Source organism: Trachypithecus francoisi, unplaced genomic scaffold (assembly GCF_009764315.1).
Source record: "Trachypithecus francoisi isolate TF-2019V2 unplaced genomic scaffold, Tfra_2.0 Lachesis_group4, whole genome shotgun sequence".
Classification (NCBI taxonomy): domain Eukaryota; kingdom Metazoa; phylum Chordata; class Mammalia; order Primates; family Cercopithecidae; genus Trachypithecus; species Trachypithecus francoisi.
In genome coordinates this window covers 99,914,605-99,938,745 of record NW_022681469.1, presented here as the reverse complement: position 1 = coordinate 99,938,745, position 24,141 = coordinate 99,914,605, and the positions used below count along the sequence as shown (strand labels likewise).

General features: G+C 40.5%; 1 protein-coding gene across 1 annotated transcript in view; it reads left to right on the top strand.

Moving 5' to 3' along the window:
- JAZF1 (JAZF zinc finger 1) overlaps positions 1–24,141 on the top strand; it is a 359,494-nt gene that overhangs the window by 171,961 nt on the left and 163,392 nt on the right. The window contains exon 2 of the mRNA XM_033191913.1: positions 17,202–17,274. Coding sequence (XP_033047804.1) covers positions 17,202–17,274 — 73 coding nt within the window. The remainder of the gene's footprint in view (positions 1–17,201; positions 17,275–24,141) is intronic.

Here is a 24,141-nt window from a genome sequence, read left to right as displayed (position 1 = left end):
AATGTATCTTGGTTTTATAAATTGAAAGGCTTTCCTTTTATGTATGAAACAAGTTAGTTGATCACACAGTTTGTAGTGAATCAGAATGGCTTTTAATAAACTCAGCTTAAAATTAGCCAGAAGGTTTTCTGTCTCTACTGAAAAGTCACATGGCTCTTTGGAAGAACTTTTGAAGAACTTTTCTGATACAGGTCCCTACTCTTGCAAGAGAAAAATCATAATCTGAGTGCATGTGTGTACTCAAGTTCCAAGGATAGAAAAGTAAAATGAAATCTAAGTTCTTTATACAAATAATTCAGGTTTTGGCCGGGTACGGTGGCTCACGCCTGCAATCCCAACACTTTGGGAGGCCGAGACAGGCGGATCATGAGGCAGGAGGTTGAGACCATCCTGGCTAACACAGTGAAACCCCGTCTCTACTAAAAAATACAAAAAACTAGCCGGACGAGGTGGTGGGCGCCTGTAGTCCCAGCTACTCGGGAGGCTGAGGCAGGAGAATGACGTAAACCCGGGAGGCGGAGCTTGCAGTGGGCCGAGATCCTGCCACTGCACTCCAGCCTGGGCGACAGAGCGAGACTCCATCTCAAAAAATAATAATAATAATAATTCAGGTTTCTATTTTAGTGTATAGTTTAAGCCTTCTCTTCCCAGAGGTTATTGGCCAGAAAGACTAATAAGTTAAGACATAGCTCCACTGGGTTATTCCTGCTGGAGAGACAATGACTCTGAGGCCACTTTATCTTGGCAGCTTGGGTAGGACCTTAGAATTTATACTGGAATTGACCAATTAAAATGTGTGATTCACACAGTGGCTCACGCCTATAATCCCAGCACTTTGGGAGGCCAAGGTGGGAGGATCACTTGAGGCAGGGAGTTCAAGACCAGCCTGGTCAAGACCACGTCTCTACAAAAATTCTTTTTTTAATTCGCTGGACGTAGTGGTGCACACCTGTAGTCCCAGCCTCTCAGGAAGCTGAGGTGGGAGGATCTCTTGAGCCCAGGAGATTGACATTGCAGTAAGCCATGTTTGTGCCACTGTACTGCAGCCTGGGCAACAGACCCTGTCTCTAAAAAAATAATAATTAATTTTAAAAATAAATAATTAAAACGTATGATTCTCACTTAAAGCTTGTGAGGGAGTTGGTGCATATATCATTATCTCCTTTTCACAGGTAACCGACTTGATGAAAACTCTAAGCTAGAAATAGTTAGACCCTGGACTAGAACCTCTGGTGTTTTTTAAGATCAGTTACCCAAAGGAGAAACTTAACAAAAGATGCAGGTGTGGTAAATAGTGTTGCAACTTCTGTCATGGGTTCTAATTTCCATCAGAATTTGTCTAAATATTTCATCCCAGTGCTTCCAAAGCATTCTGGCATTCTATTAAGCACTTTTTAGCGAGGAAAAAAAAGAACTCTAGTGGTGAATGCTAGTAATGGAAGAGGCCATGCATGGGGCGGGGACACAAGTATATGAGATCTCTCTGTACCTTCCTTTCCATTTTGCTGTGAACCTAAAACTGCCCTTTTAAAAAGTCTAATTTTTCAGTCTTTTTAAAAAAAGGAAAGAGGCATGATTCTGACCTGTAAGCTTTCCCATCCAGCCGGTCACCTGATCAACTTGTATTGATTCCTGACACCATGGCAATGAGGCCAAAACCAACTGCTTAATTCAGAAAGCTGCCTGCCAGCCCCAAGAGCAACCTTAGTGTCCAGAAATAATTTTTTTTTTTTTTGAGATGGAGTCTCATTGTGTTGCCCAGGCTGGAGTGCAGTGGCATGATCTTGGCTCACTGCAACCTCCTCTTCCTGGGTTCAAGTGATTCTCCTGCCTCAGCCTCCCCAGTAGCTGGGATTACAGGTGCACACCACCACACCTGGCTAATTTTTGTATTTCTAGTAGAGGTAGGGTTTCACCATGTTGGCCAGGCTGATCTCGAACTCCCTACCTCAGGTGATCTGCCCACCTCACCACACCCAGCTCATTTTTGTATTTTTAGTAGAGACGAGGTTTCACCATGTTGGCCAGACTGGTCTCTAACTCCTGACCTCAGGGGATCTGCCCACCTTGGCCTCCCAAAGTACTGGGCGTGAGAAATATTTGGGTCCAGAAATGATTGTATGCCTAGAGTCAGACATGGGCAATCAAAAACATAAACTTTATTGGAAAGATCAGGAATATCATACTTTTACCTGCTCCTAAGATATAGGGCTGCTGACATCCCATTGCAGTAGCTGGATAGCACTTAAAGAGTGGGAATTGGGCAAGGTGGGGTGCCTGCAAAGTGTTCCACGTGCTTCTGGGGATATGCGAGATGATGTTAGGTCATGCAAGAACAAAAATGTTTTATGCTAATAGTTACATAATGCTTATTTTAATTTTGTTATAAAAAATCCATGTTCGTTTCTGGAAGAGATATAATAAAATCATCTTAAAAGTTAAAATACAAAGGAAAGGCCACCTGGCAATTTAATTTGAGAGCATTGTTACTGAACAGTGTTGTAGAGCTCTTTACTGTGAAACAAGTTATTTCTGCTCAGGGCAAGCAGCAAGTGTGGTCAAATAGCACATACTTTGAAGTCAGATAAACCCAGATTTAAGGCTTTATCTCCTGGTCATGTGATTTGGGCCTTTTCTGAGCTTTGTATTTTCCTCTGGGAAGCGGGATGGGTCAGGAGATACCTCCCTTCCAGGATTTTCATGAGGACTGCACACGGAAAGCAATTCATTTTGTATTGACCCATAGTAGACACTCGGTGATAGTAATAATATCTTTATTATTAGTTATTATTGCTACTTGAGAACTATTGATTGCTCACAAATGTAGTCCCACAACGTAAGCACTAAATGCTTTCAGACCTTACTACCTAAAATAATAATAGTACCTAGCGGGTAAGTTTTTGGTTTCCTGGGGTTTTTTGTTTGTTTTTTTGTTTGAGACACAGTCTTGCTCTGTCGCCAAGGCTGGAGTGCAGTGGCGCAGTCTCGGCTCACTGTGACCTCTGCTTCCCAGGTTCAAGCGATTCTCCTGTCTCAGCCTCCTGAGTAGCTGGGACTACAGGAGCACACCACCACGCCCGGCTAATTTTTGTATTTTAGTAGAGACGGGGTTTCACCAAGTTGGGGTGATCCAGCTGCCACTGCCTCCCAAAGTGTTGGGATTACAGGCGTGAGCCACTAAGCCCGGCCCCTAGTGGGTAAGATTTATTAAGTATTTACCATGTACCAGCCACTGTGCTCTGTGCTGTCTATGGCTTATCTCTTTTAATCCTCATAATAACTTCATCATGTGTAGGAGCCATGAGTCACTGTCGTCTTTATCTGCTGAGAAACTTGCTCAAGTCACACAGAAAGTAGCAGAGTGTCAGTAACTACCATCTTACATTGTCTAAAGAAATTTAAGCCTTTTTTTTTTTTTTAAAGCAACAGAAAGTCCAGAGCTAATTCCCAGAAGTCCTTCCACAGAAGCCAAGATTGTCAGGAGCCATCTGCCAAGTGCCAGATAACTGAGAAGGTCCAGGGACTTCCCAGACACCCAAATTCACACCATCAGCGAGATCAATCTGAGTTACAGCTCAGCTTGCTCCCCTACTCATTAGCAAGCAAAATGAATACACAACCTGCACAGAATCAGGAGCAATAAATCCCCAGCTAGTACATAACCTCTGTGGCCTACGAGCCTGAACACTGTGTTCCTGGCTGCCACCTGGGCATGGAGTCGGCATGCATAATGCTCTACCCAGCCAGGCAGAGCCTCTTGGACCAGAATTTGACCTGAGTAAGCTGTGACCTATGTACACTTACATTTGATAACTCTTAGGCAGAGCCATCCAGTCAGTCTGGGTCCAGATGTTCAGCTCTTTCTCCCTGTGGCTTTTTTTTTTTTTTTAAAGCAATGATTTGGCTTCCCTGGGAGATAGGACGTAACAAAGGCAATTTCTTTTGCCAAATCCTTGACAAAACTAGCTTCTGAAATACAAAACTAATATGCCTGGATATGGTCTGATTTATTACTGAGGTGAATAATAACAGCACAGGAAAACCACACTGGTTCTGGCCCATCTGACTTACAGAAAATTTTGAACCACAGAACAACTAAAGTGATGTGGTCTTATTAATTGTAGGCGCATATTGTGAAGAAAAATAAATGGTTCCCAGTCAGAGGTCTTGTCAGAACACTCATACTGAATAGATGAAAACCACTCACAAAGATTGTGATTTGGTTTTAGAAATACATGAAAACATTAACTTGTCTACGTAACTTCTAAGCTTAATACTTTCTGTATAGAAAGTGAAAGCAGGGGAAATAAACCTAAGTCCCAAGTGAAGTCAGAATTTAATGATTTCAGGTATGTCTTGTGGTTCACGCCTGTAATCCCAGCACTTCAGGAGGCCGAGGTGGGCGAATCACTTGAGGTCGGGAGTTCGAGACCAGCCTGGCCAACATGGTGAAACCCCGTCTCTACTAACAATACAAAAATTAGCTAGGTGTGATGGTACACACCTGTAATCCCAGCTACTTGGGAGACTGAGGCACAAAAGTCACTTGAACTCAAGAGGCGGAGGTTGCAGTAAGCTGAGATCATGCCACTGCATTCCAGCCTGAGGGACAAAGCAAGACTTCATCTCAAAAAAAAAAAAAAAAAAAAAATTTAATGATTTCACTGGATGTCAGACTTATACAACTTTTAAATCACTTCTAGTAGTTCCTTTCCAGTTTCACAATTGCCTTTTTAGTTTGGGAGGATGAGAGGGATGCAAATTCGTGTAAATAACTTTCTCTATCTCTTTTCCAGTTTCTGAGCCTTCTCAGAGTCAAATAGTAATTGTCAACCCTGATTGCATATTAAAATCTTTGGGGATGGGTCCTTGGCGTCAGGCTTTTTTTTTTTTTTTTTTTTTAAATTACCCAGGTGATAATAATGGGCAGTTCTGGCTAGAAACCATTGGCCTCTAGGCTCTTGTTGATTTAGAAATGGCTGAAACCACAGGAGACAGACTCAGAGATGGATTCATAGGTGTCAGGTATGAGGCCTCCAGCATGGGTGTTTCTTCTTAGCTTGGGAACACCTATTCCAACTGGCTCATCAGGTACCCCCCCCCCCCTTTGCGGTTATCCCTGCCATTTCTCTAAAGTCTAGGTACTTAAATCACAAAATATGCAAATAGTGATCTTACACTTTATTAGAAAAGCTGATATTTCTACACTAGATTATTCTTAGATCAATATAAGTCACCTCCTCTACAGTCCAGTGTGCTTGAGAGCTGAGACCTTTTTGTATGTGTGTTGGCAGGGGTGGGTAGGGGCAGGCAGGGGGACCTTTGATGCCTAGCACCCAATACTTGACATATATATTTGGCCATCTGTAAATATCCATTATTGATTATTTTCATCTTATTTTGTGTTTTCCTGATTGGGCTTACTACTTTATCAACTTCTTTTCCTTCTAGAATCCAAGCTTGTCCTAAATTTATATTTGAGTCAAGGGAAAGGGAGGAAAATTTCTTTCAGTGCAGATAGGAGAGATGTCACGGTGCATGTAGGTTTCAGGTAAATGCGATGCATGATGTCAGAGCTGCCCTTTAAAGAAAAAAAATTTGGCAGGTGGGGGTGGGATGGGTTATAGGAAAAGAAGAGGAACAAATGGAAACAGATCTGCATTAATATTCAGACTGAGCCCCACTCCTATGTCAGTGTTTGTAGGTGGTGTTATTACATGTAGTATTGGGTGATGGAAGTTGTGCACACTCTCATTTTTCACTTTAATTGCCTGCCTGAAAAGACCCTGACAGCTTCAAAGGTTACTACTGGTTGTATTGTTCATAACTCAGAAGTAATATGCATGTGCAATTTGCTTCATTATTGCCCACTAATAACTAATTCTGGAGAAAGTCTTAAAACGACCAAAAGAGCCATAATTTGACATGATGATTTTTTCCTCCTCTTTCTCCCATTCTTTAACCATCCCTGCTTAGAGTTAGCCACAGAGGCTGTGGTGATTCAGGTGTGATTTTGCTCTGATTTTCTTTCCATGCACTTATTATGATACATTTTTAAAGAGATTTTTTTTTTTTCTTTTAAATCCAAGAAAATAAAATGAAACATGAAATATCTCATGTTTCAGATGAGAGTTTCAGGTTCAACAAAATAAACCAGAATTCCGGTGGTTTTGTGTTTCAGTCAAGTTTTGGTTTGGCTTCATGTAATTGAAAAAACCTTCAAATAATGGCTTAATTGGAAGAAAAGTTTATTTCTCTCACTTTAAAGAAGGCTAGAGGTGCTCAGTTCAAGAGTAGTGTGGAGCTTCACCCAATCAGGGATCCAGACTCCTATTGTGTTGCTTCACCATATATGACTTCCATTCACAAGATTATCTCATACCCAGTATTTCTTTCAGGCAGGCTGAAAGAAATCTACCATATTAAGGAAGCTTCCTGAGGCCTTATCCTATTGACCAAGACTTAGTCACATGAATGCTTCTGTCTCAAGGAAGGCTGGGAAATGTGGTTTTTATATCAGGCAGCCATGTTTCTAAGCATTATGGAGGGAAAGGGGGGAAAATAGCCCTTGGGCGGCAGCCAGCAGTCCCAGCCACACTTATGTGAGTGATGAATTCTTAGATTTTCTATGTATCATTATGCCACATAAAATGGAAATAATCCAGAACAGTGCAAATTTTAATTTCAGAATACCTTATGGACTAAAGAACTGAGCAGTAGTTATACTTAACATGCTTGCTAATTTAATCCACATTTCAACCCTAGGGTGAAAGGACTATCCTTATCAATTTCTTGTGGATGAAAAAAAAACTGAGGCTTAAAGAAGTTACACAGCTAGGATTGAATTGAGGCAGTTTGATTTGTATGCAACACCAAATGTGCCAATGAGAGGTTGATTGTCATAGTGAGCCTTGGAGACTTGGGTACCAGATCAAAACTGAACTTAGGGCCAATTTTTATTCTATTCTTTTTTCCCCCCAGTCTGTCATACTCATCTTTTGTGAAATTTACCATTCAGTTGGTTTCAAATGCAGCACAACCTCTGGCTTTTAAAAAATCCCTGCTGGAATTCCACTGGGCCTAGTAGGTTCTCAGCCAGTATTTGGCCAAGTTATTTGATAACTGAGTTTTTAATCAGGGTAGTTGGGGTTTTATGGAATATCATTGTTTTGTTTTGAGAGACATGCTTTGGTTCAGTTGCCTGTTGGAATGTGTGGTGTTATGATGGGATTCTTCAGCACTTCACTTCCTATCTATACTATGAGTCTTTTATCTGCCCTTTGAGTTCCAGACTTCTTGGTTCTGCAGAATGTCTTACCACACGTCAGAAGCAGACCTCATATTCTTGTCTAGCAAACTCCTTTTCACCTTCTAGTTACTTCTTTGTTTTTGTAATGAAATACTCAGATCTATAACGTAAGAAAAATCTTCTATTTCCAGTTCTTTTTACCAAATCTTATATTTCTACATCCCAGTTCCCCGTCCCGCCCTCCTAGTCCTCCCTGCCACCACAGGTTATTTTTCTAAAACATGGGCCTTGTCGGTTTATACCTTCAGTGCTCTGCATCGTCTGCACAACTAAGTTTGATCTCTTGGAAAGCATTGCAAGCCTTTTGTGATGTGACCCAATCTGCATTTCAGGTCTCTTGCCGAGTTCTAGCCCCACTGACTTCTTGCCACTCCCTGCTCCTTTCTATTAAATACTTCTGTTTATCTGCTCAAACTGTACTCTATTCAGACTCATCATTTTCTCATCGTTTCTGCATGTAGATTTAGTTCAAGGCTCATGTAAATTTTTCTTTCAAAAAGTTCCCCTGAGTTGCACAGAGAATCATGTTTTGTTTCTAGAGTAGTTAGTATTTTCCTCTGTATTGACAAACATTGTAGTCTGTCTTAGATTATTGGGTTTTTTTGTTTAGGTTTTTGTTTTGTTTTGTTTTGTTTTTGAGACAGGATCTCACTCTGTCACCCAGGCTAGAATGCAGTGGCGTGTTCTCAGCTCACTGCAACCTCTGTCTCCTGCGTGCAAGTGATTCTCATGTCTCAGCCTCCCATGTAACTGGGATTACAGGCACGCCACCATGCCTGGCTAATTTTTGTATTTTTAGTAGAGGCAGGGTATTGCCAGGTTGCCCAGGCTGGTCTTGAACTCTTGACTTCAAGTAATTCGCCCACCTTGGCCTCCCAAAGTGCTAGGATTACAGACATGAGCCACTGCGCCCTGCCAGATTATTGTTAACTGTGAATTCTGTTCATCTTTTTTGCTCAGTTGTGAACCTACTGATTTAAAGTTACCCCTAAGCAACTAAACATGGCAAGAATTCAATGTCTTTTAAATGAATTCAATTTATTTGTCTCCATTAAGAAAATAAGAACTGGCTAGGCACTGTGGCTCACGCCTGTAATCCCAGCACTTTGGGAGGCCAAGGCCAGTGGATTGTTTGAGCCCAGGAGTTCGAACCACTCTGGTCAACATGGTAAAACCCCATCTCTACTAAAAATATAAAAAATTAGCCAGGCGTGGTGGTGGGTGCCTGTAATCCCAGCTAGACAGGAGGCTGAGGCATGAGAATCACTTGAACCCAGGAGGCAGAGGTTGCAGTGAGCTGAGATCCCACTACTGTAGTCCATCCTGGGTGTTAGAACGAGACTGTCTCAAAAAAAAAAAAAAAAAAAGAGAGAGGAAAAGAAAATAGGAGCACTTATCCAGGTCCAAACAGCCTCTGCGTTACTCTTCTCATTGCCTCCTCACCAGCCTTCTGGCCTCTTGATTTAGACTGCAGAAAACAACAGAAATTATAACCTAGAAGCAATCTAGGAGCAATAGCTCTGTTTCTCATAATTGTATAGTTTTAAAGCAGGGTTTCTTAACCTTGACATTATTGACATTTTAGACCAGATGATTCTTTGTTGTAGGCGCTACTTTGCGTGCGTATGTAGGGTGTTCAGCAGCATCCCTGACCTCTACCTGCCAGATACTATACTTGAACCCTCCCTCCAATTGTTAGCAGACTTTGCCAAATATCCCAGGGCAGGGGGCAGGGGGGTGGGGGGATGCTGCAAAATTGCCTGCAGTTCAGAACCACTCTTCTAAAGTATCTCTATAAAGCATCTCTATAAATATTCTACAACTAATACTAATACTACAACTAATACTCTTCAACTCCACTGCTTTTCCACAGTATCCACAGACTTCTCCCCTGTGCTATTCTTAGGTTTCCCGCCCTCACCTGTGAAGATTCCCTACGCTCATTCCCTTCAAAACCTGGCTCAGTTCCCATTCATCAGTAAAGCCTTCCTGGATTAGCCCTATCTGCCCTCTGTCCCTTGTTACTGTGAATTGTACATCATTTTATAGCCCTCTGAACATCTGTGCTTGGTGGGATGTATTTTGATGGAAGTATATATCCTGGTAAAGTCATTTACCATTCCCCTCCTGTTTGCCTGACTCTCCAAGGCAGAGCTGTCTGAACTGAATGCTTTTGTATCCTCTGTGGTACTGCATGTTCAGGGCATTCATTCATGTATTCATCATATATCATCATGGGCACTGATTATTTATAGAACACTGGGCTTAGGATTTGTGGCCTCTAAAATCTGGTTCCTTAAGGAGCTTCCATTTTAATGGACTGATAAGACATATTTGCAAATATATATGGTATAGTGCATGCTGACAGTACTATATGGGCCAAAGCCTTGGAAGATGGGTAGGATTTCCTTGGGCAAACAATGTTAGGCAGAAGGAGGGGAAGGTTTCCTTTCCATTAATAGGTTTTTGCCTTCCAGCCTTCAGAGACGAATTCGAGAGCCTCATGTTCCTGCCTTTTCTTTTGTCACTAAACCTCACTCACAAGCAGCTGTCTTCTCTTCCAGATACCTTCTCATAGGCTCTTTTCATGGGCAGGGGAGATATAGCAGCTCCTTTATGATCTTTTGCGTTGCATGCTGCTTGGATCTGTCATCAGGTTCATTTCTGGAGAGAGCAGGCATGTCTATTTATTTGTGTGTGCACCCAAATTAACTTGGTCCCAGGATTAAATGGGACCAAGTTTTGGCCTTACTCCGGTTTGAAAGAATTTTATTATTGTTTACTCTCAGCACCCCAGTTTCCAGGGCTGCTGTATACAGATGTGCAGGTTGTATACTTTACAAGCATATCTTGCAGCCATTATGGTTTCTGGCAGGCTCTTTTCTCACAAGTAGCAAGGCGAGAGCTTGAGTGAATAAAGCACACCCCATCACCACTGAAAAGTATGAACTGGTAGTGTCCTTTTCATCGATAGAAAGACTATACATCTTATACTTAAGGGAAAATTTCAGCAGTCATTGATGATCCTAGAAGCTTGATAGATTGGTAAAGTTGGGAAGTATCCTAGTCAGAATTATTTTTGATCATTTTAACCCTCTGGTCTGCCAGGAATAGGGAAGGTTGCAACAGCCAGCTAATTTAGCCTATGGAGTATTGTCCAAACAGTTCTTGGTTGAATAATGTTTATTCATTCACTTGTGGTGGGAAAACTCGGGCTACAAATGTGAACATGAATGCTTGTTTTAATAGATGGTGTTATTGTGCTGCACAGTGTCCCTGACTTTCAGATATTTAACTCATAAAGTTTACAGCAACACTTAACCGCATCTGGATCTCACATTGAATTTGGGAAAGCCAGCATCTCACTGATTTGCACTGACTTCCCTGTAATGGAAATTATGGCTTGGGAAAAGTTTCAAATGACGTGTCTATAAACTAAGGAAAAGTTGATCCATTCAAAGGCTGGTTACGTGCAATTGTAGAATTTTTTTTTTTTTTTAAAGGGCCATTGCCAACAAGAATTATTTGTTTCAGCAGCTGAAGTAAACTAGCCATGAATTAAAAGTTGGTCTTTGTAAATTGTTGATGCAACAAATTCAGTCTTCAAAGTGGACTGAAAGTTGCAGCCAACGGAACTATGGGGCTTTTAAGAAAGTATAAAAAAGATTATCTATGCGGAGTCCAGTGTTACAACTGGATGGTAGCACTGAAATGTCTTTAGAGGATGAGCAGCATTTTTAATAGTCCAAATGCTGGCCCAATAAGACTCAGGATGCAGGGCTTCTGGTCCTAGCCCTGCCGGTACCGGGTTTGTGTAAGTAGGCATGTCACTTAACCTCCCAGGCCTTGTTGTGTTTGTTCCTTTGCTCGTGTCTACCTACCTTCCTTCCTTCTTCCCCCCATTCATCTCTTCTTCCCTTCCTTTTTTTCTGTCGTCCCTCCCCATATATTTGTTTTGGTTTCTTTCATTCACGTTTAAGACTTTTCCTCCAATGTCTAGAGACAATTTCTTGACTGTTCTTGGCTCATATTTAAAACCAAGGCAGACTGACCTCAGTGGCTCATAACTGTAATCCCAGCACTTTGGGAGGCCGAGGCAAGAGGATTGCTTGAGGCCAGGAGTTCAAGACCAGCCTGGGCAATATAGCAAGACCCCATCTCTACACAAAAAAAAAGAAAAAGAAAAATTGCTCAGCTATGGTGGTGCACACTTGCCGTCCTGTCTGCCCAGGAGGATGATGCAGGAGGCTCTCTTGAACCCAGAGTTTGAGGCTGCAGTGAGCTATGGTCTGATTCCACCACTGTACTCCAGCCTGAGCAATAGAGCAAGACCTTGACTCTTAAGAAAATGTATCACAGCAAGAAAAAACTGCTAGGAGGCTCTTGATGGAAGCATGGATGGAGCTGGTTGACCATGCACTTAACTGTAGGGAGATTGTTTAATTAGGGAATCACCAGGTGTTGGCATTGGCAGTCTTTTCTCCACACCCACTTAACTGAATCAGAGAAGAATCCTTCTGACTGGTTACCATTGTTATTGGGAGCAGTAGAGTTGGCATATTTCCATTTTAACTCCCCTATTTTCAGCCCTGTGCTCTCCCTCTCCTCCCTCCACTATAATTGGTGTCCTGCTTTAGTGTCCCTGGATAATCAACCTTTTAAACAACCCCCCTATTTTCAGGCCTGAACCTTCCCCCACTTGCCTTTTGCCATACCTGACACCTCTAAGTCTGGGGCCTCAGGGTTTCTGCAGGGGCTTCAGATCCTGGCTCTGGGTCTCCCCCACTGCGGGTACTTGAGACTCTATCTACTCTATGTCTTTGTCTACTCCTGTATGGATTTTCCATCTTCCAAAATACTGGTTGAAATAACTTATTTCCTGATGCCTCTGCTGCCATTCTTCTATCCTTAATTAGTTGTTTATTCATTTATTTCTATTTTAGTGGGGCTTTGGATAGTGAAGGAAACATGCCCTTGATGAAGCTGCTACCTATAAGCAAAAGCCTTCGATTTTCTCATTATAAAAATAGTGGAACAGTGTATTCATTCAGCAGTTACTTGGCATCTCCTACATGCAGGGCACTGAGCTGAGTGCTAGAGAAATGAAAGAAGTTGAGACAAATTTTTCACCTCTGAAAAGTGTGGAAAGAGGAGAGGAGATGCCTGGATAACATCCCTCCAGGGGCGTAAATGCAGTGCTAGCACTAGGAATACAGTGGTGCAGAATGAGGAGGAGGAGGAGGCGGCAAACTCCACACGGAATGTTGTGGAAGGCTGTGCTGAACAAAGTCTACAACTCTGTGACTTCACAAGTTGGATAGCTGGGGGAAGGCCAAGAACAGACAGCACCCATTAGTTGTTGCTGATTCCCAAGAAAAGTGGTGTATCCAGCCCAGATCTTCAAAATCACTCATCTGGCTGGGTGGGCATTCGCCTCCCCAGGGTCTTCCAGCACTGCAAATCCTCCACCCCTTCCCACCCACATCCTCTCAGGCCTCCCACTGTTGCTGTACACAGTTAAAAAAGAACCTGGTATTTGGAGGATATCGAATTTGAACAAGTTCTCAAACGGCATGATATCACATCTTCCCCACCCTGCTACCTCCCAGCCTGCGAATAGCACATTGCACTTAGGGGCCTCCTTAGTTTTGTTGAGACGTTGTGCGTCTGGTTTCTGACTTTCTAAAATTATAAGTAATCCAGGTTATAAAATGTAGACTAGCTAAAGCATAGCCATAGCCCAAGAGCTCATTAATTAGCCTCAGTTGACCAGGTAAATAACCCTGATAGAGTTTTCGTTTAGACCCGACAAGAGCACTGCAAAAGGCTGTTCTTCAGAACCGTGGCAATCCTGATGCTTGATGGCCATTGGTTCCAGTGCTGGAGACAACAAAGCCAATCAACATGGGCTTCACAGAGACAACAAGGTGGTCTGTGATGTTCGCCTTTCCTTGGTCACATTGCAGTTCCAGTTCCTACTAAGGGTCTGAATGCTATCCTTTCCTTATTTCTGCTATCTGCCTTGCTGTTTCCTTGCCACTTGAGAAACAATGGAAGCTAGTATTGTGACCCCCAGCCCTTCGCAATGTAATTGAGTCTATAAAACCATAAGTTACTAGGACCACAGGAGCTACAGAAAACTTGTGTTACATAGCCAAGTCCTTATTATAGAGCTGTGCATTCAGAATCTCATCCCCCGAGATAAAGATAGACACACTGCCATCTACTTTCAAGAATGCTATGTTTTAGAAACTTTGAAATAAGCTAGGTGTTTATCACTCGGGTATTTTAAAATATATTTTAATATGTGAATTATTTTAGCCTCCAGTCTACCTGAAATCTGTGCGTATGCAAGGGACTGTGCAAGGAGTAGTCTAGGGCAGAAAACAGTGTCATCATCTCTGTTGGTGCTGTGTTTGGCCCTACCCTGCCCTGCTAAAAAAAAGTTGAAGTTTGAGTTTATCTTCCTGTCACTTCTTAGTGATATGAAAGAGGTTGAATGTTGTTATGTGGCTGTTGACAGCAATGTTATAGAAATGCTTATTCTCTTGCCAAATTGCAAGCTTAAGGAGCCTCATGTGGTTATGAAAAACCAAGTACTTCTATTCCATAGACCATTTGCTGAGGTGGATTATATCTCTGGGCAATTGTAACCAATGTTCTAATTCCAGATTTTTATTGGCACCATAAATGTGTGCGGTGGCCATCTCATTTCATATTATATTCCTTCGTGTAGCAATTTATCATGTTCAAAAAAATTCTGAACAATGTGGCATATTATAAGGAAGTTCTTCCTGTTGGATTTAGTAATGTTTAGTGAATAGTGTTACTCTTTCCAGTTTGTTCTGATTGTATCCCTTCTGCCCTCATATAATCCTCATGAGGAGTATGTCATTGTGCAAGACCTGGGGATCTGTCCTGCTCTGAAAACCTACTCTCTTTTCTCTCTCTTCCTATCCTGTGGAGAGTTTTTAGCATCAGACAGTTACATTTCTGTCAGGGAAGGAGAAATAGTGAAGGCAGCTATTATACTTTTACTGAATGTGAAGTGCTCAACAGCATAATTAAATCCGTAAAATGGTGAGTCGTAATCCCCACACACCAGCCAGCCAGGAAGCAAGTGACAGAACCGACATTTATTTGTGACCAGCAGCTGATGTTACTCCTCCAGTGGCACTGGTGCAGGCCTCTCCTGATTTGTGGGTACCAAGTGCCTAATTTCATTTTAAGATTTCAACGCTTTAATGGATATTCTAAAGGTTGCCCAAGGAAACATTTAGTTTGAAAAGGAGATTTGGGGACCTGGTGGATGTCTGTCAAGAAGTTCTGCTGTCTTGTTGGTTACCAGAGTACATTCTAGAAAAAGTAGAATCCTACCTGGGGTAGATTTTTTTGTGATGGAGAGGGTGGTGTTTGAAAGCTTCCAGAAGTCTGTTTCCCACTTATAATTTGAGGATATGTGAGCCTAAGTCTAGAATAGGTTATGGAAGAGAAGATGATGAAGCAAATTAAGAAAACAAAACTTTAAAACCTTGCTTTGCAAATAAAGTGCTAAACATTCTTGATTTTTTGTGAATCAAGATTACAAGATGCAGTTTGTGTGATCAGCAGGAGCTGACACCATTTATTTGAGCATCAAAGTTGTAGACTTTTATATAAGATACTTCCTTCCCGTTTTCCAAAGAGATTCTAGAGCTTGAAGAAGGAAAAGGATAATATAAATGTATCTTTGTACACGTATACATGGAAAAAAATAAAAGTCAAGGTAGTCTGGAGAGGTAATATTTAGAACATTTTAGAAATTATATAATTTGGGAACAAAGGAAAGCTTTAGAAGATGGTTTGTGGGAATATTGTTAGGTTGGGGAATGTCAGTTATAGGAATAAAGACAAGCAAAAGATTATAAAAATGTTTATGGGCCCCTTTTCCCCTTTATACACAAATTTTAGACTCTGAATGGTGCCCTTTTCTTTCAAAATAATACACCTTATTAAATCATGCACCAGATACTTCTTTGAAGGATGGTTTTTAGCGATTCAGGTTAAGGACCCTGTCTCAAAAGCAAAGCCCTTGATCGTCAGTAGCTAAACTTGAGGTGAAACTATTTTGTGAGCACTTGAGAACTTTTCTACATTGCCCTGTTCTTTCTTATCTTCCTCCTTTCTTTTCATTTTCATGGTTTTTATCTCTAATTTCTTGTTTCTTACCTCGTTAAGCACCTAGAAAGACCTTGTAGGATTGGCATGTCAGTCACCATTTGCACACATGGCCCACCCAGCATACCAATGTGCCATTTCTTTGGACAAAACACCTTTCCCTGTTGAACATTGTTCTACTGACTCCTCCAGCGAGGATCTTCCTCTCAGAAGCATGGATATATGTTGGGATTACAGCAAATTTAAATGAGTGTGAATAAGAGTTGCGTTTGAAAACTGCATTTCCCCTTAAAGAGTGGTTTTCTTGTATTTAGAGAACCACTCCTTTTATCACTAGGCCAGAGATGGAGGAGTAGCCTCAGTTGCGTATGTACTCATTTTGGAGGGAGGAAGCGCAGAGCTACTGATCTGTTCTCATTTGCACTGCCAAAACCTTCAGACCCGACTCGATGGAGCCATTCAGAGAATCTTTGTCTCTTGTTTCAGAATTTGGCTTTCAAGGACCTGCAATGGCAAAGACCCAGGAAGTAGGATTTCTGAATAGTGTCTCCCTGAAATTCTTGGCATAGAAAAAATAATAAAGTGAACATGAGATTCTTAACTTTAACACCACGAATAAAACCAGTACTACTGTCCAGTTTTAGTCTGGGAGTTAAGAGCATTGTAAATTGATTTTTATGCTGTCATTGTTGCCACCCATGTTCTCTGCCACCGTATCTCCTTCCCTCCCCCCATCACCTGTTCATGCACTTTGGAGTTAGTGGACATAGCTTACATCTACCATGTGCAGTAAACACTTCCTGTGCAAAGGTGCCGGAAACAACATCTGTCATTACATCAAAGGAGGGGTTACTGCCAAGTGCAGCTGGAAGGTTTCTAATAATGAGACAGTTTTAAGTGAGGTTATAATGAAAAGAAATCTATGTGAAGTCTATGAACCTTTTTCTAAGAAAACAAAATTGTGTGCTCGTTTTCTTCCTATGTCCTTATTACATAAACATTGTTTATGCATATATTTATACAGTCATTTCTCTATGTGAGAAGTTTGAGAATGTATTTCTGGTTGTGAAAAGTACCTTTTTGGTGCTGTGCTGGAGAAGCACCATTATAAAGCGTTGCTATGGTGTTGAATTCTGTCTCTTTGAGGGGAAAAGTCCTCTGGTGAATGTAGTGTTTGTTGACTCTGAACCAGTGTGAGAATTTCTGATTGAGAGTCTAGAAAAGTTATAATAAACTCATACATTTTAAAAAGAGAAGAACTGCCCTCCAGAATATGAATCCAAATGCAGAAAAGTGTTTTGTGAACAAGAACAATACTCAGTAGATTTTCAAATTGATGGAGCTTTCCAATGGAAACTAATTTGTTCCAGCATTGAAGTGAGCATAATTAACAGAGACTTTCTTTCTTAGGCCGATTAACCACCAAAAACCATGCCAACATTGTAACTGTAAGCAGTGAAAACCAATATTTATGAGGGGGATTGTGCAAGAGTTTCTGTGACAGATGGACATTTTATCACTGTTGATGTTTGGAATTCCCTTGAAAAGTAATGCAATATCTTGTTATTTATGAATGAATGAACAAATGATTGTGCTTTGCCGACTGAGTTTGCTTTAAAAAGTGGTGTACTAAATTAATCTTTTTCTCTGCTTAGCCTCTGTTACTTTGTGTTAGGTAGCCTCATATATTCTGATGCAAAAATCTAAAAAAATCATAATTGTGTTTTTATTACAGATACAGATCCACGGGTTTTAGAAAAACAAGAATTACAGCAGCCAACCTACGTTGCCCTGAGTTACATTAATAGGTAAGCCATTTTCAGAATTTATAACAACCTCATATCTGCCGCTTATTGACTTTTTAAACACGTCTTTTTTAACAGAGTAGAAAAATGTTTTCAGTCTTAAAATATTTGCATGAAACTATTTAAAAGCAACCTGTGTATGGAATGCTCTTGTTTCTTTGTTAGGGAGAAGTCAAATTGTAATGCTCTGTGCATATGCTGCAAACATGACTGATTTATAAGCTCATTTTGGAAGTATTTTATATGCATAGTTAGAATATGCTCTTTTGATTTCATAGGACGGTTTGGGAGATTAATGGATTTATGTTCGACTGAACCTTTTAAATCCTGAGGTGAAGAAGTACTTTATGAATTCAAAACATTGTTGTAATATCAGAATATAATAAATTGAAATAATTTAGTATCAGAAGGTTATTTAGTAGCAGCTCATCTTTTAGTAAAAACATTCTCAACAACTGACCCCATCTGTGGAGTAACATAGTTTTTACTTAAACTGAACGTGTGAGCCCAACTTTAGAGCACCATTTCAAACTTGATATATCAGGTCTAAAAGAGGACTTAGTGTTTCAGCCAACTCAAATAATTAAGGAGACAGTAATATTTGGAGAGAAACTGAAATCAGCTTAGGTTAAGAAAACATACAGCCCAAAGCAAAAAAGACAAAGTAAAAGCAAAACTCATTTTTAATGAGAATGAGAAACTCTCTGCTCATAATTCAGGGAATGAATTTCTATTGATACGTCTTTTTATAGTAGGTGAGGAGTGTTTTTAGTCTCTTGGTACCAGAGCTGAGGTTCGGGGTCTGAAGTGGAAAGCTGGGAATGAATTATCTGTACTGTTTCATTTGAGTGCCTTTTTAGAAAACTTATTTGATTCTTGCCCAGATAGTGCTGTGAATTAGAGATACCTGTTGTTCAGTTTCAGGTTCTTCTATGAAACATGTTTTTAAAAGGATTTATGGACAGAAATATCTATTTGCATACCTCCCTTGGATTTCTTGCTTATCAGCCTTCCCGAGAAGTGAGATGGAATATCTGCAGTTTTTCATTACCCATAATATTTGACATGTGTTAAATAGAACACCTTCAAAATTACATCAAATGAAAATAAAGACATACAGTTTTCTGGGTTTCTTACAGAGTCAGTATTTTTTCTGTAATTAGCAAGGGTTTTGAAATTTTTTAATTATATATTAAAGTTATATGAATTAATATAGCCAATAATATTAGCCTCCTAATATTGGAGAATATGATGAACAGGCCTATAGATTAATTATGATACTGAATAGGACTTGTAATACTGTGGCTGTCACTTTGGGTAAAATATGTCACCTATGTGTATACAAATTTGTGTAATACTAAGCCATATTCTAATAAGAATCTATGAAATTTTCACCTTCATTATTTGTGTTTATATTGTCAGCCATGTTGGACAGCAGGTAGCTACTAATTATATAGGAGTTTTTATTTTATTTTATTTTTCATTTTTTATTATACTTTAAGTTCTAGGGTACATGTGCACAACGTGCAGGTTTGTTGCATATGTCTACATGTGCCATGTTGGTGTGCTGCATCCCATTAACTCGTCATTTACATTAGGTATATCTCCTAATGCTATCCCTCCCCTCTCCCCTCACCCCATGACAGGCCCCAGTGTGTGATGTTCCCCGCCCTGTGTCCAAGTGTTCTCATTGTTCAATTCCCACCTATGAGTGAGAACATGCAGTGTTTGGTTTTCTGTCCTTGTGATAGTTTGCTCAGAATGATGGTTTCCAGCTTCATCCATGTCCCTGCAAAGGACATGAACTCACCCTTTTTATGGCTGCATAGTATTCCATGGTGTATATGTGCCACATTTTCTTAATCCAGTCTATCATTGATGGACATTTGGGTTGGTTCCAAGTCTTTACTATTGTGAATAGTGCCACAATAAACATATGTGTGCACTTGTCTTTATAGCTGCAAGATTTATAATCCTCTGGGTTTATACCCAGTAATGGGATGGCTGGGTCAAATGATATTTCTAGTTCTAGATCCTTGAGGAATCGCCACACTGTCTTCCACAATGGTTGAACTAGTTTACAATCCCACCAACAGTGTAGAAGTGTTCCTATTTCTCCACATCCCCTCCAGCACCTGTTGTTTCCTGACTTTTTAATGATGGCCATTCTAACTGGTGTGAGATGGTACCTCATTGTGGTTTTGATTTGCATTTCTCTGATGGCCAGTGATGATGAGCATTTTTTCATGTGTCTATTGGCTGCATAAATGTCTTCTTTTGAGAAGTGTCTGTTCATATCCTTTGCCCACTTTTGTCTGTGTGTTTGTCTGAGATGGAGTCTCGCTCTGTTGCCCAGGCTCGAGTGCAGTGGCGCGATCTCGTCTCACTGCAACCTCTGCCTCCCAGGTTCATGCCATTCTCCTTCCTCAACCTCCCGAGTAGCTGGGACTACAGGCACCCGCCCCTGCACTCAGCTAATTTTTTTGTATTTATATTTTTAGTAGAGATAGGGTTTCACCGTGTTAACCAGGATGGTCTCGATCTCCTGACCTCGTGATCTGCCCTCCTTGAGCTCCCAAAGTGCTGAGATTACAGGTGTGAGCCACCATGCCCAGCCTCCTTTGCCCACTTTTTGATGGGGTTGATTTTTTTTTCTTGTAAATTTGTTTAAGTTCTTTGTAGATTCTGGATATTAGCCCTTTGTCAGATGGGTAGATTGTAGAACTTTTCTCCCATTCTATAGGTTACCTGTTCACTCTGATGGTAGTTTCTTTTGCTTTGCAAGCTCTTTAGTTTAATTAGATCCCATTTGTCTATTTTGGCTTTTGTTGCCATTACTTTTGGTGTTTTAGTCATGAAGTCTTTGCCCATGCCTATGTCCTGAATGGTATTGCCTAGGTTTTTTTCTAGGGTTTTTATGGTTTTAGGTCTAACATTTAAGTCTCTAATCCATCTTGAATTAATTTTCATATGAGGTGTAAGGAAGGGATCCAGTTTCAGTTTTCTATATGTGGCTAGCCAGTTTTCCCAGCACCGTTTATTAAATGGGGAACCCTTTCCCCATTTCTTGTTTTTGTGAGGTTTGTCAAAGATCAGATGGTTGTAGATGTGTGGTGTTATTTCTGAGGGCTCTATTCTGTTCCATTGGTCTATATCTCTGTTTTGGTACCAGTACCATGCTGTTTTGGTACTGTAGCCTTTTAATATAGTTTGAAGTCAGGTAGCATGATGCCTCCAGCTTTGTTCTTTTGGCTGAGGATTGTCTTGGCAACGCAGGCTCTTTTTTGGTTCCGTTTAGAGTATGAACTCTAAAGTAGTTTTTTCCAATTCTGTGAAGAAAGTCATTGGTAGCTTGACGGGGATGGCATTGAATCTATAAATTACCTTGGACAGTATGACCATTTTCACAATATTGATTCTTCCTATCCATGAGCATGGAATGTTCTTCTGTTTGTTTGTATCCTCTTTTATTTCATTGAGCAGTAGTTGGTAGTTCTCCTTGAAGAGGTCCTTCACATCCGTTGTAAGATGGATTCCTGGGTATTTTATTCTCTTTGAAGCTATTGTAAATGGGAGTTCACTCATGATTTGGCTCTCTGTTTGTCTGTTATTGGTGTAAAGGAATGCTTGTGATTTTTGCACAGTGATTTTGTATCCTGAGACTTTGCTGAAGTTGCTTATCAGCTTAAGGAGATTTTGGGCTTAATCTCCTTAAGACGATGGGATTTTCTAAATATACAATGATGTCATCTGAAACAGGGACAATTTGACTTCCTCTTTTCCTAATTGAATACACTTTATTTATTTCTCTTGTCTGATTGCCCTGGCCAGAACTTCCAATACTATGTTGAATAGGAGTGGTGAGAGAGGGCATTCCTGTCTTGTGCCAGTTTTCAACAGGAATGCTTCCAGTTTCTGCCCATTCAGTATGATATTGACTGTGGGTTTGTCATAAATAGCTCTTATTATTTTGAGATACATCCCATCAATACCTAGTTTATTGAAAGTTTTTAGCGTGAAGGGCTGTTGAATTTTGTCAAAGGCCTTTTCTGCATATATTGAGATAATCATGTGGTTTTTGTCTTTGGTTCTGTTTATGTGCTGGATTACGTTTATTGATTTGTGTATGTTGAACCAGCCTTGCATCCTAGGGATGAAGCCCACTTGATCATGGTGGATAAGCTTTTTGATTTGCTGCTGGATTCGGTTTGCCAGTATTTTATTGAGAATTGAGAATTTTTGCATTCATGTTCATCAGGGATATTGGTCTAAAATTCTCTTTTTTGTGTGTGTCTCTGCTAGGCTTTGGTATCAGGATGATGCTGTCCTCACAAATGAATTAGGGAGGATTCCCTCTTTTTCTGTTGATTGGAATAGTTTCAGAAGGAATGGTACCAGCTCCTCTTTATACCTCTGGTAGAATTCGGCTGTGAATCTGTCTGGTCCTGGACATTTTGGTTGGTAGTCTATTAATTATTGTCTCAATTTCAGAGCCTGTTATTGGTCTATTCAGGGATTCAACTTGCTGGTTTAGTCTTGGGAGGGTGTATGTGTGCAGAAATTTATCCATTTCTTCTAGGTTTTCTGGTTTATTTGCCTAGAGGTGTTTATAGTATTCTCTGATGGTAGTTTGCATCTCTGTGAGATTGGTGGTGATATCCCCTTTATCATTTTTTATTGCATCTATTGGATTCTTCTCTTCTTCTTTATTAGTCTTGCTAGCGGTCTATCAATTTTGTTGATCTTTTCTAAAAACCAACTCCTGGATTCATGGATTTTTTTGAAGGGTTTTTTGTGCCTCTATCTCCTTCAGTTCTGCTCTGATCTTAGTTATTTCTTGCCTTCTACTAGCTTTTGAATGTGTTTGCTCTTGCTTCTCTAGTTATTTTAATTGTGATGTTAGGGTGTCAATTTTAGATCTTTCCTGCTTTCTCTTGTGGGCATTTAGTGCTATAAATTTCCCTCTACATACTCCTTTAAATGTGTCCCAGAGATTGTGCTATGTTGTGTCTTTGTTCTCATTGGTTTCAAAGAATATCTTTCTTTCTGCCTTCATTTCGTTATGTACCCAGTAGTCATTCAGGAGCAGGTTGTTCAGTTTCCATCTATTTGAGCAGTTTTGATTGAGTTTTTTTTTTTTTTTTTTGAAACAGAGTTTCGCTCTTTTTGCCTAGGCTGGAGTGCAATGGCACGATCTCGGCTCACCGCAACCTCCGCCTCCTGGGTTCAAGTGATTCTCCTGCCTCAGCCTCCCAAGTAGCTGGGATTACAGGCATGCGCCACCATGCCTGGCTAATTTTGTATTTTTAGTAGAGACGGAGTTTCTCCATGTTGGTCAGGCTGGTCTTGAACTCCCGACCTCAGGTGATCCACCCGCCTTGGCCTCCCAAAGTGCTGGGATTACAGGCATGAGCCACCGTGCCCGGCCTTGACTGAGTTTCTTAATCCTGAGTTCTAGTTTGATTGCACTGTGGTCTGAGAGACAGTTGGTTATAATTTCAGTTCTTTTCCATTTGCTGAGAAGTACTTTACTTTCAACTATGTGGTCAGTTTTGCAATAAGTGTGATGTGGTGCTGTGAAAAGTGTATATTCTGTTGATTTGGGGTCGAGAGTTCTGCAGATGTCTATTAGGTCCGCTTGGTGCAGAGCTGAGTTCCATTCCTGGATATCCTTGTTAACTTTCTGTCTTGTTGATCTGTCCGATGTTGACAGGGGGGGCGTTAAAGTCTCCCATTATTATTGTGTGGGAGTCTAAGTCTCTTTTTAGGTCTCTAAGGACTTGCTTTATGAATCTGGGTGCTCTTATTGGATGTATATATATTTAGGATAGTTAGCTCTTCTTGTTGAATTGATCCCTTTACCATTATGTAATGGTCTTCTTTGTCTCTTTTGATCTTTGTTGGTTTAACGTGTATTTTATCAGAGACTAGGATTGCAACTCCTGCTTTTTTTGTTTTCCATTTGCTTGGTAGATCTTCCTCCATCCCTTTATTTTGAGCCTATGTGTGTCTCTGCACGTAAGATGGGTCTCCTGAATACAGCACACTGATGGGTCTTCACTCTTTTTCCAATTTGCCAGTTTGTGTCTTTTAATTGGAGCATTTAGCCTATTTACATTTAAGGTTAATATTGTTATGTGTGAATTTGATCCTGTCATTATGATGTTAGCTGGTTATTTTGCTTGTTAGTTGATGCAGTTTCTTCCTAGCATCTATGGTCTTTACATTTTGGCATGTTTTTGCAGTGGCTGGTACCGGTTGTTCTTTTCCATGTTTAGTGCTTCCTTCAGGTGCTCTTGTAAGGCAGGCCTGGTGGTGACAAAATCTGTAATCATTTGCTTGTCTGTAAAGGATTTTATTTCTCCATCACTTATGAAGCTTAGTTTGACTGGACATGAAATTCTGCGTTGAAAATTCTTTTCTTTAAAAAGGCTGAATATTGGCCCCCACTCTATTCTGGCTTGTAGAGTTTCTGCCGAGAAATCTGCTGTTAGTCTGATGGGCTTCCCTTTGTGGGTAACCCGACCTTTCTCTCTGTCTGCCCTTAACATTTTTTCCTTCCTTTCAACTTTGGTGAATCTGACAATTATGTGTCTTGGAGTTGCTCTTCTCAGTGAGTATCTTTGTGGCATTCTCTGTATTTCCAGAATTTGAATGTTGGCCTGCCTCGTTAGGTTGGGGAACTTCTTCTGGATGATATCCTGAAGAGTGTTTTCCAACTTGGTTCCATTCTCCCTGTCGCTTTTAGCTACAACAATCAGACCTAGATTTGGTCTTTTCACATAATCCCATATTTCTTGTAGGCTTTGTTCGTTTCTTTTTACTCTTTTTTCTCTAAACTTCTCTTGCTTCATTTCTTTCATTTGACCT